At 38.4% G+C, this 20,646-nt stretch overlaps 1 protein-coding gene across 4 annotated transcripts in view; it reads left to right on the top strand.

Moving 5' to 3' along the window:
• LOC129764592 (cytosolic purine 5'-nucleotidase) overlaps nt 1-18,381 on the top strand; it is a 117,639-nt gene extending 99,258 nt beyond the window's left edge. For all 4 annotated transcript variants that reach the window (XM_055763845.1, XM_055763834.1, XM_055763819.1 and 1 more), the window contains 5 exons: nt 3,281-3,568; nt 3,624-3,897; nt 3,959-4,660; nt 4,728-4,952; nt 17,445-18,381. In XM_055763845.1, coding sequence (XP_055619820.1) covers nt 3,281-3,568; nt 3,624-3,897; nt 3,959-4,660; nt 4,728-4,952; nt 17,445-17,630 — 1,675 coding nt within the window. In that variant the 3' untranslated portion in view covers nt 17,631-18,381. The remainder of the gene's footprint in view (nt 1-3,280; nt 3,569-3,623; nt 3,898-3,958; nt 4,661-4,727; nt 4,953-17,444) is intronic.
• The last annotated feature ends 2,265 nt before the right edge of the window (nt 18,382-20,646 follow it).

Below are 20,646 nucleotides of genomic sequence, written 5' to 3'. Positions count from 1 at the left end.
TCTCACTTTCCTCTGAGATCTCCCCTTCCCCTTCCAAAAGTCCACCCTATAGGGGAAAGTGGTCCTAACGCAACCGTGCTTTCTACTGAATTTTCAATGGTGTCATAACGCTGACAATTTGATAATATGGTGAATTCTCTTCATTCTAGCATTTTAGCGCCATTTTACGTTTTCATTCATCCAAAGTCAGAGCAGAAATACATTCGACCTGTGTGCAAAATGAGGTCTATGTTCTTCTAGTTTGTGAAACATTGCGAAACAAGGCAATTTTAATTGTTTATGGTATGTTCATCAAAAAAAAACTATATAAATTGAATCTACCTGTTACCTGTAATACACGGTATGTCTTTATTTGGGAAAAGTCGGGGTGGTCCAAAACCGACCTCCAGTTTTTATATCGTGATTGTTTAACACGTTCACTCTGGCGCTTGCCATCAATGGCTAGCACAATCCTGCTTCATCGAGTGGCGTTCACTACAGGGGGAACGCATTTGATTTTGCTATCAGATACTTTTGATAAACTCACATACCTGTGCAAGGGCGTTCATGTTTGGGTATTGAAGATGACATTGACTTTGACGTTGACTTCGATTGTTGATCGTTAATCGTTGATGTTTGCGTGTACATTTGTATGTGCACTTTCTTTGTATAACTCCACACACGTCGCTCTAAGGCTAAGTTCTTCCCACTCAAACATTATCTCCCTCTCACTTAAATCCTATCGCTCACTATGTGGAGGCGATCTGGCGTAGTGGTAACATCCATGCCTCTCACGCTAAAGGTCACGAGTTCAATTCTCACTCCCGACATTCTTCCAAAAATGGAAGTAAAAGTGACGAACCAGCCAAATTGAGTTGAAAATCACTATAATACAGATAAAAAAAAATATCTCTCACTATCAAACATTATTCTTTTTTTATTCCTCTTCGTGCACCCATGGTTAAATGCCAACATTACCATTCACGATCGTATTGTGGGATTTCATGCCATTCCCGGCCTTTTATATCCGTTTTTAACGAACCTGTTGACTTCCTCGATTCTAAAATGGCATCGGAATACGACATTTGACTTCCGCTGGTAAGCCCATATCGTATGGGTTTTCCATATTTGTTTAGCATTCAATAATACCATCAACAAACCGGAAGTTGAAATAAGATTATATTTTATATTATGGAATCTACGTTCATATATTGTTGATAAAACATAGGAGAAATATCATTTGTATGTTTTGAAACGAAACGGTAATTAATGAAATTAATCATTAATGTTCAACAGTCCGAAACAGCAAAAAGTCAGGTGTTGCCACGTCACAAAAGTATTTGACTGACAACAAGCAAACCTAACTATAAAATATTCTCCAACTGATGATTCTTGTTGGAAATTTTCTTAATTTTACTATAACATCGTTTAATTTTGTGTGCTTTATTCGTGAAAACGCAAAAAAAGTGTTTGTAGTGAGTCAAAATGTTGTTACGTCACACTGGAATGGATCGAATACTATTCGTGACGTGACAACAACTTCTGGAGACAGTTGATACTTCTCTATTTGTGGACCGATCTCAACCAAATTTTGTGGGTTGTTGACTTTCATTGTTTGCTCAGAGAAACTCAAGTATAAAAATGTTTGAAACTATGTTCATTTGATAAACTAAAAAAATGCTCTGTTTTTGTGACGTGACAACGCTGCAAAATACCTGTTTTTCAAATGCTTGTTTCTCATAAATTACAAAATCATTTAAGCATTTAATCACCCATGCAATGGTATATAGACATTGAGATTTGGTTAAGCATGTGCAGAGATATCTCAAGAAACATAAAAATAGTGAAAACCTAAAATATTTTAAATATAATTAAGTAGTTTTTTAAACTCGCCTCTCTCAAAGGTTGGTGCATAAAAATTAAATTTGTTGCAAAACATTTATGATATAATTAGTGCTCATTCAAATAACGTTTTCAATTTTCTCCTAAAACTAGATTTGAAATTTGGTTTCCTGGTGCATAACCTCATGGAATGGGTCACTTGCTTATTGGAGTGTCTCTTTTAATCACCTAATTGGTCTTGTCGAGCAATGTTGACTAGGGTGGCAATGGATGTATGGGAAAAATGTCATCATCGAATTTCAAAAACCGACCATTTACATTTTGATTATTGGCCCAAAAAAATGATCTGTGCAAAGTTTTAGCTCGATCGAACGTGATTTAGGGGTGCCTCAAAGCGCTCAAAGTTTTGATTTTTTGATTCTCGAAAATCTTCCAGGGGAGGCTAAGTCCCAAAAAGTCGATTTTCGGCCAAAAATTTGTTTTCGTGATAACACCAGATCTCGACGTTTCATGCATTACGTTACATGCCTTTACGTTCAGAACTTTCACTCAGAATATTTCGGAGGGCACATTGAAAAGGAATGCAGCCAATCTAAGTAGTTAGTTTTTTTTTTCGCAATTCAACACTTAAAGCACTCCAACCAAGGTCGTTCGCCCTCGTTTCGCCTCGCCCGAATCAATCCAATCACAATCGAAACGAGTCCTACATTGTTGCCTCAATGGGAATGAAACGAAACGAACGAGCGTACGATATGATATGAAGCAACAATAGGAAACGACCCAAACTTGAAAGGCAACGCGTCGTAATTCAATCGAACCGAATCTGCGAAAATTGGGGACGAACATTCCGCCGGAGAGAATCTTTCGCACGGTGTTATTTTCTGTTGTTTCTTTATCGGTTTCGTTGAAAATTTCCAAACATTTCCCCGAACTAGAACTCAAGATTTCGGAGAAATCCAAACTTTTGTTTTTCCAACCGTCGATTGTTGCGGGGGCGTTGGCTTAGCAACAGTTAGTCACTCTCCGTTCGTCCGTCCGTCCCCAGCTTTAATAGTCAACACGAAGGTGATTCACACTAAGCGGCGACAGCACCAGTGATTCAAGTTAAAAAGTTAACCGCCCTTCCCGCCTTGTTTTCCCAGCTGCGGAGGCAACGAAGGGTAGAGTTCATTTCTTCTGATTTTTTCCCCGCTATATTGTTATCTCTAAGGGGAAGCGGCCAGGAAGAGAGCCGCCACCAGTTTAGGCTCTTTCCGTTTCGCATTTACAATCTCGAGAGTGCGAAAAGGCCAAGGTCAAGTGCCGAAAACATAATGTGATTATATATTTAGATAAAGATTTTGTCAATATTGCGAAGTGAAAATCGAAAAGAAGTTTTATCTTTTCAGAGGAAAATCTTAACGAACTGCAAATATCAGTTAACTAAGCACTCATCATGATTGTTCGACTCTTTCCACAGAATCTTCGTGAACCGCTCACTCCACCTCGAGAACATAAAATTCTATGGCTTCGACATGGACTACACAATCGCAGAGTACAAATCGCCACAGTACGAGCAGCTCGGATTCAACCTGGTCAAAGAGCGACTCGTGGCGCTAGGCTACCCGGTTGAAATCCTCCAGTTCGAGTACGATCCATCCTTCCCGGTCCGCGGGCTCTGGTTCGACACGCTGTACGGTAACCTGCTCAAAGTGGACGCCTATGGCAACATCTTGGTTTGCGTGCACGGATTTGAGTTCTTGAAACAGTATGTGTCATAGTTTAGGTGGACTCACCATAACCCAACCTAATGTGTTTCATAGTTCCCAGGTTTACGAACTGTACCCGAACAAGTTCCTCCAGCTGGACGAGAGCCGAGTGTATGTGCTCAACACGTTGTTCAACCTCCCGGAAACGTACCTCCTAGCCTGTTTGGTGGACTTCTTCACTAACTCGCCGCAGTACGCGGAAAAGGTCGATAAGACCGGAGTGAAATACGGCGAGCTGTTCATGTCCTTCAAATCCATCTTCCAAGACGTTCGGGGAGCGGTGGATTGGGTGCACATCTACGGAGATTTGAAGAAGAAAACCCTGGAGGTAAGTATCCCACGCGTAAAAATGGCTCAATCGAGCTTATTGACACCTCTCCCACCACCAGAATCTCGACGAGTACGTCAAGAAGGACGACCGGTTGCCAATGATTCTCTCGCGTATCCGCGAGTCAGGCGCCAAGCTGTTCCTGCTCACCAACAGCGACTACAAATTCACCGACAAAATTATGACCTTCCTGTTCGATTTCCCCCATGGTGCCAAGCCCGAGGAACCCCACCGGGACTGGAAGACCTACTTCGATACCATCGTGGTCGATGCCCGGAAGCCGCTGTTTTTCGGTGAGGGAACTATTCTGCGCCAGGTGGACACCAGCAGTGGTGCCTTGAAGGTGGGAACCCACATGGGTCCACTGCAGGCGAACCAGGTCTACTCCGGTGGCTCGTGTGATGTGTTCACCAAGCTGATCGGCGCCAAGGGCAAGGATGTGCTGTACGTGGGTGACCATATCTTCGGAGATATTTTGAAGAGCAAAAAAATCCGCGGCTGGCGAACATTCCTAATCGTGCCGGAGCTGGTGCAGGAACTGCACGTCTGGACGGACAAGTGCCAACTGTTTGCGGAGCTGCAGCGACTGGACGTCAATCTGGGCGATCTGTACAAAAACATGGATTCCAGTGCCAAAGAGAAGCCCGACATTTCGTCGGTTCGAACGGCGATTCGGGACGTCACGCACAAGATGGATCTGGCCTACGGTATGATGGGATCGCTCTTCCGATCCGGCTCGCGGCAGACTTTCTTCTCCAGTCAGGTGAGCGAGGCTTTGCGTGGATTTTGATTCAACAACAAATGTCGAATACACTTTTGGGGACTTTTAGGTCGTCAGGTACGCCGATCTGTACGCCGCCACCATCCTGAATCTGATGTACTATCCCTTCTCGTACATGTTCCGGGCGCCGGCCATGCTGATGCCCCACGAATCGACGGTGGCCCACGAGCAGCGATTCACGCTGGATGCACCGATGATCCAGCGGACCCGATCGCGCAACCTCGGTACACCCAGCACCGAACAGCACCCGGAGGAAGCTTCCAAAGAAGTCAGTGTGAGTATTTTTTTTTTCAGCATAACCTATATGTACTTACAAAATAGATTTCTGTCTGTCTGTGTGATCCTTATGAACTTGGAAACTAATGAACCGATCGGTGTGAAAATATGTATGTAAGGATTTTTGGGACCGGGGAAGATTCTTATGATAGTTCGGGGCCCCTTCCCTTCTTTAAGGAGGGGCTGCCATGCACAAAAAAAACACAAATTTCCGCATAACTCGAGAACTAATCAAGCAAATGGAACCAATAAATGATTATATGATGGTATGAGACCCCTCCCTCCTCTGGAATGGAGAGGGGGTCCCGTAAAAATAGTACACATATTTCAACTAAACATATCCCAACCAAACATAAAAATTGAAAATTTTCGGAAAACTCGGAAGGAAAATGAGAAAATTTGCGAAAATTTGATTCGCATATGTTCTACAATTACATAGTGACAAGGCTGCGAGTAAACGTCGAACGATCTGAAGAATTACGAACGTTCTCATGCCATGAAATTTGACATTTGATTTGTATGTATAGGGCTACTCGCCCGTTTAAAAACAAAAAAAAAACATTGAAGTAGCTCGGTTGCGAGTAGCCCCATACATGCAAATCAAATGTCAAATTTCATGGTATGGCTGCATTCATAATTCTTCAGACCGTTTGACGTCTACTCGAAACCGAGTAACTGACAACGTCTAAACAAAATAGTTCAGTAATAAAAACGGGACACGTAAGTCAAAAAAATGTGTACTGATATATTTTTTAAAATTTTATTAAAACTTTCGATATGGGTGACACTTTCCTCGCTAGGATTTTTAGAAGGTATTTAATAGAATAGGCACCTAAATGTAACTATAGGATATGAAGAAAAATAATAAAATCATATATACTCTATACAATACTTATCTAATATTAATACTTAAGTTTGATCTTCATTTAATAATTTAATCGCAAGTTGTGCTCTGCAAGAAACTCAAATACGTCGCATTGGGCGTCGAACGTGTTAAGTGAATAAGACCAAAAAATAATCCAAACAATCAATCATTCTCAAATGGTACTACTTTTTCCTCTACAACGATGGAATATTTAGACAATGAAGCAACTTTGCGAGGAAGAATATGTATTTTAGAAAATTTTATCAAACAATTTATCCCATTTCAGATAAAAGTTCCTTAATTTTCATGAATTCCTCACGTATCTAATTTGCTCCTAAAAATTTGTAACTTGCACAGATTTTTTTTTTTGTTCTATATCATCAATTATAACTTGTCTAATCGTTGGAATCTTCATTTATCTGAACTGGAATTTTTTTTATTAATACTACTTTGTATCTCTGCCCATTTAGGAACAGACTTTGATACAACCCATCCATTTTCCAATGTACTCTAACAGAGTATCGTAATAATTTTCCACAGTTTCATAGTATTTAGCCTCCTGTATTTCACTTGAGTCAACCAGACCTTTAAAAACATTTTGCAACTCACTGGTCACTGGTTCCCTTTTATGCTGAAATGTTTTAATAATTCGCCAACAAGGCCAATAAATGTTTGAAAGATCACTCTCCGATATCTGTTGAGAGCATCCATAGTTTGAGGTACGGGTTCTCCAATAAATCGCGTAGTAAAACGAGATATTTTTCTTGTTGAAGGAAATAGAAAAGTAATCCGTCATCCCTTTTTTTTTTAAATTTCTGTTTTTATTTATCGTAACATTTGATTGGTGCGAATTTAATGATTTTACATATTTTCAGTAAGGCAATCTCAAAAAGGGTAAAGGATAAAATAAGTCTTTTCAATACCCATATCTATAATATAATAATGATATCCATAACAACTCGTCCAAGATTGCCTGGCGAATCTTTTCTCGTTGATTCGTTCAAAACAACGGCGCTCAACTCCATTGTAATTCAGAAACAACTTGAAAATCGTGACTCTTTCGCAATACATAACCGTAGTACCGAATGCTTCACATACAGCCGATACACAAGAACATCTTTTAGGATTGATGGACTTGCTATCAAAGCGGCGAGAAGAATGTTCAGCCCAGAAATTGACGGACAGTGAAGCAGCATCTACATCATATCGAATTTCAGCTTCATCTAATTTTAATGATAACGTGGATGACATGAATATTGAATTCGACTGAAGCGAAAACCTTCCTCGACAGAACAGAACAAAATTCGTTCTGTCGAGGAAGGAAAGAACATGTCAGCAGTGTAACAATTGGTAGTCAGCAAAACACAACCTGGATGGTATCAACCATCTCTTTTTCATATTTACGAGTTAGAGCTAACAACTCCGCCATCTGCATAGTGAATGATGAGACTTTCCATTTCTTCTTAGAAATGAAAATTATATTTCGTAATATGAAATCGCATTAGGGACCTAACGAAGCTAAATTGAAAAATGAGCGTTTTGTCGTTCACTTTACTCCATTGTGAAAAAAACACATACATAAACTTGCATATAATTGCTTCTTCTTGAATGGCGTTAACGTTCCCTGTGGAACTTTTGCCGTCTCAACGTATGCATTAACTAGCGTCATTTATTAATACTTAGTTGAGATTTCTTAAGCCAAATAACACGCCTTGAATGTATTCCGAGGAGCAATCTCTAGAATACGCGTGACCACAGTGCAAGTCGAAAGAAATTTCTTTGACGAAAAATTCCCCGACCAGAACGGGGATCGAACCCGAACACCCGGCATGATAATGTGAGACGCTAACCACTCGGCCACGGGTGCATTGCTTCGCATTTCCTATGAACTAAATATCGTAATGTTCATTAAATTGACCATTTCTAAATTCAATACAAATCCAACGCTATTTATTTTTATTGGCAACACTGAAAAAATCGGCTTTGTTTACAAAATTTATCGAAATCAGCCAATCAGAAATCAGAACGACTGACAGAAATTTGGTCCGTAAAAGACCCCCTATTGTCTGATCTTATCTTAGCTTCGGACGTATCGAGTGTCTGAGGAAAGTGGCGTCCGAAGAAACTATCGAGTGCTCAAAATTCGAATCTCTACATTGGACATTTTTTGTATCGATGATAAAAAGGTGAAAAGGATAGATACTTGAACGATTGTTTTCGCAATGCATTCAATGATTGAGAACTAATAGTGTGCAACCGTTAACTCGATTTGTTTACATTTGTTACTTAGGACCTATTCAAAAGTTAGGCGAGAAATCACTAAAGCTCTTCTATTATTCTACACGAGCAAAATTTAAATTCAAACTCCGATAATTCGATTTTTTTTTTTTTGAAAACAATCACAAAGTAATAATTTTATTTTCTTTATACTCAAAATATGGTACAGATTGATAAAACAAGACGGGACAATCAAAAATGGTCGAAAAAACAGTTTTGTCCCGTTCAAAACGGTACGTTTGGTCAGCCTATAAAGTTCATATTAAGGTTGCTGACTCTAAACGTACCGAAAGTATTAAGTGCGCTACACATACAGCGTCACCGTCACCGTCCCGTCAACTATTCTCTTGGACTTTTTGCCGACGTCAAAGTTGCTGGTGATTGTGTATGTGAATGCTACCATACAATTTCCGTGGGAGAATATTTGACATTTCATTCCTTTACGTTGATTTCACGGTGACGGGACGTTGTATGTGTAGCGCACTTTATGGTTACAAAGCGCAAATATCGTCACACCATTTTCAGCACAACATCGCATACAACTTTTTTGCACTCCAAAATATCGTACAATTCACTTTGATTCTAGACTCTGGCTATGACGCAATATTGCTTCCGACAGATACCGTGCTTGCGAATAGTGATGTCCGGTAATCGTTCGATTTTAATCGATTAGTGCCGAAAAGATTTTTTATTTGAACCATTACACTATGAACACCATAGAAAATATGAGATTTTCGCGATTTTCGAACGAGAAAATAAATTACTATGATGATTAATCTGATATCACAGTTTTATTAGGTATATATTATTTAACAAACAAGCAAAATTTGGTGCCAATTGGACTGTCCCCTGAATAGCTGCAACCCGTTTGTTGAACCCTTGCAGCCAAAACCTTGTTAACTGGTGGGAGTTCTACAAGTTTTTACGTGATCTTGGATATATTTCCAGCCATCGTACGTAGGATTTTTTCTAAACATGGATTTTTAACGAAATGGCGATTTTTTTGGAAAAAAGTGAAGAATGATGTTTTGACCATCGGTTAACTTTTAAAAATCATAACTCAAAAACGAAAAAAACGAAAACCTCTTTGGATTTTTCACATAACATATGTCGAATATGTTATGTGAAAAATCCTCAGCATTTCAGAAAAAATATATTAAAAAAATATAGCGCCCTTGGTCCCGAGACTATGAAAACAATAAAAAACGAATACAATCAATAATAACGAGAACAGAATTCGAATTTTCTGCAGGTATAGTATTTTTTTCAAAAAAGGTGATTGGCTTTAATTCGATGTGACGATCATCTGAATCGGTCTAGTAGTTCAAGAGTCTAGTAGTTCAAAAGGAAAAAAAAGGAAAAAGTTGATATGGAAATGGTCACCCTAATAAAAAAAATAAAAAAATACGGGTCAAATGTTTTGCGATAAAGAACAAAACTACCAAATTTCACGAAAATCTGAGAACCACTATATCGGTTTGGCATGGAATGGCTGTGTATATAGGTTTGGGGGTCGATTTCGGTTTCCAAGGGGTCGACATGAAATTGATTTTGGAGGTCGACGAGTTCTGAAAATCGACCCCTATTAACACATGGTTTACGGGACGCGTCATTTTGACGCATTTCGAATTTTTTAAGGAAAATTACAAAAAATCTTCTGCATTTTTATTCCATCTCTTATAATTACTTTATACATTGATCGAGTTAAATATACACTCGACAAAAAAATTAGAGGAACAGAGGGCGAAGTCGGAAATTTTAAGTGATTTGTGACATGCTGTAACTTCGTCAAAGATCAACGCATATCGATGGGATGCGTATCATTTCAAAGCTACAACTTTCAAGTATCACAATATTCTACATATATATTTTTATCTTGGTGTGTGTAGGTTTATTGGGCAACAATATCGGGAAGAAATGAAAAAGCGATTTTTCTTTGTTTTTTCAAGAATATTCTTGACTAACGCAATTTTTTGCTAACCAGCTAACCAGCTCAACAGGAACTTTATCAAGCAGCTTTTATTTGATTTTAAGAACGTTCCTGTATGACCTTCCCACACAGATATTTCAGTTTGAATGAAAAATTACCTCTTCCGCTTTGATGATGAATAATTCAATAAACAACCATTGCACCACAAATCGAAAGACAGTTATTAAAACTTCAATAAATTCTGCATAAGGATAATTTGTTACTTTCACGAAAAAAATTTTTTTAAAATTTTTTTGCATCGATTCCAGAAAAGTGCTTAAAAGGATTTATATAGTGCTTTACAAAATCCACCGTAATTCTGCAAATATCGCAGTAAGTTCTATTGTTTGCAGGCAAATTTCTAGCGTAGTGTATTCCCTAAACATCCGTGAACGTTTCATAATGATACGTTCAGCGGTTTTTTTCTAGCCGATTTTTCAAAGTTTGGAGTAAATTAGAGGAGCATTTAATCGTTACAATAGTGAGTAGTGAGTACGTTACAAACATCCAAGGCATCCAAGCGCCAAAAATGCAAGCGAACCACCAATTATTTTTAGGCATACAATTTAACGAAAAGTTTCTGGGATTTATCATTGCGTCGGATTACAAAATTGAAACTTTTCCTCATTTGCTTGATCAGCTCCACGGAAAAACTGCGACAAATATCCTTAAAAATGATTGCGCTGTCCATTGTTCTGATAGTTTTCTTCTGTTGCCACTCCAACCTAAAAATTCTTGCCTCTTTTCAAATGATCTTCAAATTTAATAGCATTGGATATTGAAACAACGTAAGGTTCCTCGCAGGTATTAGTGAGAATGATCAAATAAAAATTTTGCAACTCTTCATGTCGCATCGTGAATTTAGGGTTTTCAGCCTGGAACCAACGATTCTATCAGTGGCAAAATATACTGGAAAAAAAAGCAACAGATATTTTACCATTAAATCTTTGGGGGCAGTCAATATTCTGCAAGCAGCTTCATTCAAATGCAATGTCCTGGAAAAAAGGTAATGAAGATGGTAGAGTTTCGAGCGACATAGCATGCGCTGCCATAACTATTTTTCAAATAGTGACGTCAGTCGTTGTATTTATCTTCGATTATCCACCGAATCCATGTGAAAATGCTATTTTCAGGAATTAATTTATGAATTAAAAACGTACATTTTTTTAGGGTTCCCGTTGAATATGAGGCGAATGTGATAGCGTGCAGCGAATATTTGTGAAATCACGTCGAAAAAGACGGATATAAGTGATATTTCCGTTACGTTATGAAGTTGATGTTTCGAAGACTCTCAGTGTCGGAGTGTATGTTGTTAGAGAATAATCGCCAATTAATCAAAATTTCACCGAAAATGTTACTGCTATCGAGAAATAAGCAAACGACTGATCTCTAGACCTTTTTACCACATAAGTAATCGAAATAAGCCACGATATAATTGTCATCTGTAAAAAAACAAACAGTTGAATGATTTCACGTTAGAATTTTGGCTCAAATTATCATGCAACCGTGAGTACTTTCAACATTGTTTTGTTTATTCCATATACATTCCATATTGAATGCAAATAATTACGACACGATATTTTGCTTGCCAATACAGATATACTTCGCCTACTGCTCCACCTCTATATGTACCTCATTGATTCAAATGTAAGAAATTTCACACGCGGAAAAAATGTAGTGTATTTTTTTACGAAAATCTGTACCCTGTACCGTACAGAATGTATACCAAAAACAACGAAAAATGGTACCTTTACAGATAAATCTGTACGTGTGGAAACACTGAAAACAAGCAATAAACAACTGTTGCCGAGAAGCAACAGTAGAAATAACGAAACCCAGAATATCAATTGAAGTCAGAGTGCGAAGAGGTTTTAAAAATTTCAGTTGTTTAGTTCGAGTATTGGAAAATGAAATAGTAGAATATTTTTTGAATCAGTTCATTTATAACGTTATTGGGAACCATTTCATTTTTTACTTATAGTTGTTGTATGTATACGTCTATGCGTCAAATTGAAATTTGTATATAAGAAACATCCGTAAACCTAGTGTTAAATAATACAAGTTTTATTTTTGAAACTTTCAAGATGCTGCATAAGTAGTGTGAACCACCCTGTTATAAGAAAGGCAAATATTCTAGTAGAATATATTATTGCTGTACATTTTAGAAACTCAATAAGACGATGAGTGTGCGCAAGATGAAAAGAAAAAAGTACAATAAGTACTAGATGAAAACCTCGGCAAGTAAGAAAACGTGAAGCGGTTCGTGCAAGATAATGTGTTTGAGCGCACATGTCCTTCAGGCATGTTTAACATTTCTCTGTATTTTAAACATATACGCGATTTAACAAGAAGGAAGTCGTCATCAAATTCTTGTTCAAACATGCTCCTGATATTTTACTGTATAACAAGCTTGCCCTTAGGTTGTAATTTCATATGCGTTCTGAAATACGTTAGAGCTTGAATGGTAATGTACTCAACTTCTAATTTAATTCAAGAGATTACAAGGTATTTACATAGCTAAATGAAGTGAACTAGAATAAAGTGGTTAAAAAAAGAATTTACAAAATGCTTGGTCATCTATGTGCATGGCGTAACAAAAAAATTGTTTTAATTATTTGAGGAAACTTGAGATGGGTCGCGAAGAGGGAAAAATGTTATTCTATTTATTATAGACCAACATATTTGCTCTCCAGCTGGACGAGTCTACATTACCCAGCAATGAAGCTCTGTTGTTGGCAGTCTTTCGAAAAACACTTACACATGTCCACGCGATGTGAAAGTTCCATGTTTTTGTTTGAATTCGAACATGATTTTCGTTAGTGTTGAATGTCTATCCCAAACACGAACAATGATACACAAACATAGCCATGTGAAAACAAACACGATGTTTATAATTCAAGAACATCATGTACAAACATACCACCCGAAGTCGCAGTATTCATTGCTTTCGTTTCGTTTCTTTTCATACACGGAAAGAAATTATTCATCCCAAAACATTTTTTCGTAGAATACTTTTTCACAGAAACGAACTTGAAATTTAGTTCGCATTACAAAAGTTGCACGAACTAAGAGGCTATGAGTTCATGCACATTTTGCAAGTCTGATTAAATAATCCTTGGTTTCGTGCAAAGAAAACATTCTCTAAATAGAAAGAAGCTTTCTATGAGAATTTTTTTGCGTGCATGTTGGCAATTAAAGTCTGGGGAACCGACTGCACAGCGGGCGACGTCGTACAAATGCTGGCCAAATAAATAAATACCCAAAAATTAGTTCTAGATGCAACCTTCGGCGGCACACAGCAGAACCAGCAAAGAAATTTCAGCGGCTCAAACACAACATTAATTTCTCGATGTTATCACAGACTGAATGAAGGAAAAAACTAAAAGCACACTTACACTGCAATACATATGCTATGTGTGCATGCGATTGCATCATCCTTTCTTCTCCTCTTTTTCGCTCGTTTTATAGCTCGGGTCGCGTTCGTCGCGAACAAGCAGTATTGGCCATTTGAATTCAAAGATCCAGCCAAAATTGTGGCTCCCGTGGTCGAGTGGTTAGCGTCATGCCTAACATGTCACTGCTGAATAATTCTGGTACTTTATATTCGATTAAAATTATAGAAATATTGTAATCAAAATTTGTTGTGGGTATCTAAACATCTCCGCCACGCTCTATTCAATTTTAGTACTTGTTCAAATAGCTAATAATAGCCAATGTTACATGAATTCAATATATAAATTGATGCGTGCACTAAATTATGATTTCAGTTGTGAAATACTCTTATATCAATCGACGTTTATTTTGTTCAGAACAGATAAAGAGGTTTATTTTATTTGCCCAATATTTTAGACGAAGCACCCATTGTCATGATAGGAAAGCATTTTTTCCACGTCAACATACCAACACACCACGCGTTGAGTGGTGGTGGTGTGGTGTCCGATTCGCTTTAACTACTCTACGCACTGCCGGTGCTTGGGGTGAAATTGCAAGAGAAACTGTACACCATGTTCGAACATCATGTGAAACATTGGGATTAAACATCGTATGTCCAAACATACTACGAATACAAACATGTCACATTTTCAAACATAGGTACGAAAAAATCATGTTTGTATTCGAACACAAAACTGCGAACAGCAGCGTGGACTTGTTTATCCCGGACGCAGTGTTTTTTGTGAAACATGGAAGACTGGTTGTTGGGGTATGATCGGTACTTTAAAAATGAAAATATGTACCAAAAAATGATTTTTGCTACATATATGAAGACTGATACCAGAGGGGAATCGATCTTTCAGACCATGGAACTGTTTTTTCACCGACAAAGCTATTCCATGGAAGAAGATTGAGACTGATGGTGCACCATCTATAGTTGGTCGTCATCGTGGTTCTACAGCTCACTCAAAGTTACAATTGCGAAAGGTACTGGTCATTCACTGTTTGGTTCACAAGTAACATTCAGTAGCATAAAGTCTGAGCCCTAAATCGCATCAATCTTTACAGTATGTTATAAGTGCTATTAATAAGCTTCGAAGCAATTCTTTGAACTCTTGATTCTTTGCAAAACGACAAAATCGTTACTCGGTTACTTCTACATGCTGGAGATCGCTGACCACCAAGACGCCCTTGCTTTGAAAGATTTTCAGCTTTTTTGAATTTGTGTTGCAGCTGCAGGGTGACGATCTCAACTTGATTGAAACAATATCAATAATATCGGTCTTTCTGACAAAACTTTGAAAATAAAATTCATGCAGAAAAGAATATTCATAGTTTCCGCGCTTGTTAAAATTATTACAAAAGCTTCAAGATTATGTTATATTATTCGGTGATCCATTTTTATTTTTATAGATAGAAGAAGATATAGGAGTGCGTTTTATCACATTGAAAATATGTTTATTATTTTTACGGAGCCCTCTCTCCATTTCAGAGGAGGGAGGGGTATCATACCATTATAGAAACATTTATCATATTCAAAAACCTTCACATGCCAAATTTGGCTCCATTTGAGTCGTTCGTGAGTTATAGTGTCGCAAATATGGAGCAAAATAAAGAGAAAATCCGACATATTTTACAGTACTACTATGACAAAGGCAAAAATGCATCTCAAGCTGCCAATAAAATTTGTGCAGTTTATGGACCCGATACAGTTTCCATTTCCACCGCACAACGATGGTTTCAACGTTTTCGTTCTGGTGTAGAGGTTGTCGAAGATGCGCCACGCTCCGGAAGGCCTGTCGTCTAAAATTGAGACAAAATCGCAGAATTAGCCGAGAAAGACCGGCATAGTAGCAGCCGTAGCATCGGCCAAGAGCTGGGGATAAGTCATCAAACCGTTATTAACCATTTGAAGAAGCTTGGATTCACAAAGAAGCTCGATGTATGGGTGCCACACACGTTGACGCAAAAAAACATCTTTGACCGTATCGACGCATGTGAATCGCTGCTGAATCGCAACAAAATCGACCCGTTTCTGAAGCGGATGGTGACTGGCGATGAAAAGTGGGTCACTTACGACAACGTGAAGCGCAAACGGTCGTGGTCGAAGCCCGCTGAAGCGGCTCAGACGGTGGCCAAGCCCTCATTAACGACCAGGAAGGTTCTGCTGTGTGTTTGGTGGGATTGTCAAGGAAAAATCTATTATAAGCTGCTTCCCTATGGCCAAACGCTCAATTCGGACCTGTACTGCCAACAACTGGACCGCTTGAAGGTAGCACTCATGAAGAAGAGGCCATCTTTGATAAACAGAGGCCGCATTGTCTTCCATCAGGACAACGCCAGGCCACACACTTCTTTGGTGACGCGCCAGAAGCTCCGGGAGCTCGGATGGGAGGTTCTTTTGCATCCGCCGCATAGTCCGGACCTTGCACCAAGTGACTACCACCTGTTTTTGTCCATGGCGAAAGAGCTAGGTAGTCAGAATTTAGCCACAAAAGAGGCCTGTGAAAATTGGCTATCCGAGTTTTTTGCCAATAAGGAAGCGAGCTTCTATAACAGGGGTATTATGAAGTTGGCATCTCGTTGGGAACAAGTCATCGAACAAAACGGCGCATATTTGACTCTAAACAGATGATTGTAACTAATTTTATGAACAAATGAAAATTCAAAAAAAATACCGCAGGACAGCCTAATATATAGATATGATATACACATGGACCTACTACACAATGATTTTACTAAGACGTTTTAGGATCTTCAATATTTTCAAATTCCGCAATGGATAATAAATCCGTAGTATACAGGGTGTTTCAGAGTAAACGCTCACGCAAAAGAATCGATTAGTCCTTAATTTTTTTCGATCCGTCGATGGTTTAGTGAAATCGTATTACTCGAGCAACCGAAGCTTCAATGAAACTTTGTCCTCTTATGGTAATGATTTCAACAATTCTCGTCATCAATTACTTCCTCTGGGGGTACGTGAAGGACCGTTGCTATGTTAATAAGCCACAAAATTTGGAGGGATTTAAAGAAGAAATAACTCGGATTTTCAACAGCATCGAAGTCGTAATGTTGGAGTTGTGCATGAAGAATTTTGTCCACCGTTTAAAACGCGTTTTCAGAAAAAGCGGTGGTCACATCTAAAATGTCCTAAAATAAGCTTTATTTTTGTTTTTTAAAAATAAGAATCGGTTCACTTTTGTAGAAGTTATTTTAATTTGTTGGGTGACCGTTTAATCTAAAAAACCCTGTATTACAGCCCTGGAATGAGCCAAGGTGATAATGCAGGAAAAGTTTATTATCATCAGCACAGATGAGAAGCTCAAGCAGGAGTACAACCAAGTTTGTCATAAGTTCTGGTTACAACGCAACATTGAAACACAATATCTTGCGTTGTGAGACATTGCTGAAAATATATTCTTTTTTTTCATCATGATACCTTGTCGAAAAAGGCTTCAGTGGGGTTACAAACAGCCCAAAACTGAAGGAACCATTTGAAAATCAACGAACGCGGAGATTTGTGGCTTTAACTAACCAAAACCGTATTTTGATATTTTGATAGTTGGGGATAGATTGGTTTGTGTTTTGGATGTGTTTTTATAGTTTGTGAGCAATATGTATTAATAATAAATAATTACACTTGATATTTATCAAATTTCATGTCTATTTATTTTGCTGAATTTGTTGAGAAAATACTGTCAAGTTTATTCATTGAACTTACTAATTAATAATTATTTAGTAAGAAAAAAGAGCTAAAGGTGATATTTTCAAAGAAGTTTAGCTCTAAGGGGTCTGAGGTATGACTTCATTCTGGAAAAGGGGTCTCTGCCCAAAATAGTTTGAAAACCCCTGATATAAATGAGCCACATACTAATAAAATTGCTCAGATTCGCGGCAATCTCCAAAAATTCGACTAACCATTTATCAAAATTCTTACTTTATTTCAGACACTCATCGAGAAGGATATGGCGCATTTGGCGGTTGCCGGTGGCAACGTATCGGTGCCGCACACCCGTCCCGAGACACCCCGTTCGGTAACCCATACCCACGACGAGGACTACTCGGACGAGGATAGCGACGACCAGAAGAGGGCCCGGAGCGCCGAAAGGGACGCCGCCAGCAGCGAGAAATAAATCTGCCTTTTATGTGGTGTGGAATCAGGAACCAGGAACGAAAACCGTAATCATTGTGTGTGGGTTGTAGTAGAAAATAATGAGGCGGCGCGTTTGCATAGAATAGATTGTATAGATTGCTTAAAGCTGCAAAAAAATACCTTGCCGACTTTTCTCAACATATCCTCAAGCAATAATGTTTAAAAATTCTTCCAAATCCCATATTTGTTTGATGCATTCACTAATTAGTATAACACCGGAAAGGGAAGTTGTTCAAGTTGTTGCAACATAGACTAGATTATGTGACACCTTCCACGACCACCACTGGCTCTAAGTAACCTAACGCTAATAACGACTGTATGCTTAGTGCTGAGTGATATTCAGACACAGCTAGAGTATAATCCATTTAGCTCGCACGGCGACAGCTTCCAATCACACAACTGCCGTTTGCTGTCCTGTTGGAAACGCGAAAAAGATTATTAGCAGAGCACATAATGCTTCACCGCGTAGTGTATTTATTCATAGCGAATTGTTGTTACACTCACTAGAAGCCAAACAGGGATAAATGGTAGGAAAACAAGTGTTTTGAAAACATGCCTTCGACAGACAGAGAGAGAGAGAGAGATTAGTAAACAACAATAACTAGAAGAGAACACAATTGATCCGATCAGGTAGAGAGAAAGAGGTAAAAAGAACAAGGATTTATGTATGATATATGAAACATAGCAATTATTACATTTAGAGAGCGCTATTAGAGCAAATGTTGATTAGATGCAAGCGTTGGTCAATCGAATAGAACAAACAGAACTCTCCATTTTTTCAGTAGCCGTGAAAAAAGACTGGGTCTAGGGTGGCCACGACATCGAAAATTACATCGAAAGATTGGATTCAGAATTATTCAGTACAAGAAGCGAGATGGAAAAAGCTTTATTCTCCGACCCACGAAACGGATAACCCTGAGCATCAAGAAATGATAGTGCTGCTAACTGGAAACAACGAAACCGCGTGTTTCGCGTCGGGCAGAAAACACGTTCATCGCAATGCGATGCGTCTAGAATTCTGTAAGTATCCCAAATTGATAAAGTATTCATTCTCTCGAGAAATGCCCAGAATATGTAATTTCGCTGGGTTGGGATTCCCTGTCGTCTTCGTCGTCGTCGTCGTCGTCGTTGGGAATCACCTCACCAGTCAAATAGGTTGTGTTTGTTTAGCTGGACTGAAATACATTTCACCTCTGTCCGTGGTTTGGATGCATTATGTCATCTTCAGAAGAAATGGATCTTTATGTAAGAATTATCTGATCAAATGAGGCAACGACGAACTTTAGATTTTTGTTATTCATTGGGTTGCATGAGGAGACAAATTTTTGATGAAAGAAAAACGTTGGAAAATTTAAAAATCTAAAATTTAGAGAACTCAAAAAATAAAAAAAAAAGCATTGAAAAGTGGGAGAAATCACTATTTTATCGTTGTCATTCAATCGAGGACTATTCACATCGGTAATCTAAGTTTGAAACACAGCCATATTGCTTCCTTTATTCATGGATGTTTTTATTACTCTTCACCGATTTGTAGAACTCAATATTCATATATGCATATGAGTGATCGTATTTTACAATTCGATCGGAATCGACTTTTACTCTCTTAAATTCGTTCGCCTTGTCGCGAAACAATGGTCAAAATAAGTCATCCGTATTTGTGGTTCAATTTACTCTCTATCTGATCGGCATAATTCCGGAAATAATTCTAAATTGTTGAAATTTGAATGAAAATTATTATTCGATTTCGCTAAATTTGTTTTGAATGTGTTTGAATGCTAAATTTTGCGTGTTTATTCCACTCGAAAACCCATTACTATTTTGCTTCATAGAAATGGAACATGGAGACCAATGTTGTTTACGTCGAATTGCGTGGCAAGGTTGTCAAATTTGCTCAACTCGATTGGACTTGAGCTTGGACAGAATGCAAAATTGCGCTTTTTCCATTCAACAGAATACAACCAACAATATGTGGGGACGAATACGATCGAACTTCATTTTGTGTTTGAACACACGCGCAATGTCATGACAATGCATTGCGCTTTGGCCTGGCTATAACTGTGTCGGCGTTGCTCATGATAGTGTCTCGCAAGTGAATGTATTATTCCTCGCACCGCTTTTGTTGATTGTGTAGTAAGAATTGCCGTCGTTCACTCTCTACCTTCGCGTATATGTCGACCATAAATTGTTGGCACAGCTTACGATATCTTGAATTGGCGTTTCTTGACCATGTCAAATCACCATATGATAAACATAAAAATCCTTCGAGCGCGCCCTCTGTTTGTTTCGTCGCATGTTCATAAATATTAAATCAAAATGAGAAATGATGTTCATAATGAATTAAGTATCTGTGACGGGGTCTCGTTGGTCTAATGTTTATGCAAGAGATTTTTCATTAAAGAAACCCTTCTGACTTGCACTGTAGTCACGCGTATTCTTGAGCTTGCCACTCCAGAATACATTCAAGGCGTATTGTTCGTCATAGAAATCTCAACTATTTACTAATAAAAATGACGCAAGTAGTACTACGTTGAGAAGGCAAACCTTGAGAACGTTAGTGCCATTGAAGAAGCACATAGCGAGGGTCGTATGAACGGTGTGTGTCAACGATGAATTCCAGATTATTGTTTTTTCTTCGCATTAAATTTCTCGTGTCACCGTGCTATCATGATTCCAGCAGCGCTTGTGCTTTGGATCTACACACGTGCTCTCCAGCTGATGTTTTATCAGGGTTGATGGCAATAGCGTGATTGTCATTTTGTAATCCGAGCAAATGTGATTTGAAGAATTTCGATAACTTATTGTGCTCATTCAAAAAGGCTTCCAGCTCGTCGGAGATGCTCCCTGCTTTAGATGAATTCTCGCTCAACTTCTGAAAAGGTCCTATGTAACAAAAGTAAACAAATCGAGTTAATGGATGCACGCTCTTAGTTTTCAATCATTGAATGCATTACAAAAACAATCGTTCATGCATCTATCTTCTTCATCTTTTTATCGCC

This window comes from Toxorhynchites rutilus, chromosome 1 (genome assembly GCF_029784135.1).
Source record: "Toxorhynchites rutilus septentrionalis strain SRP chromosome 1, ASM2978413v1, whole genome shotgun sequence".
In the NCBI taxonomy this organism is placed as follows: Eukaryota; Metazoa; Arthropoda; class Insecta; order Diptera; family Culicidae; genus Toxorhynchites; species Toxorhynchites rutilus.
The sequence above is the reverse complement of the archived record's forward strand: the minus strand, read 5'-3'. Positions and strand labels throughout refer to the sequence as shown.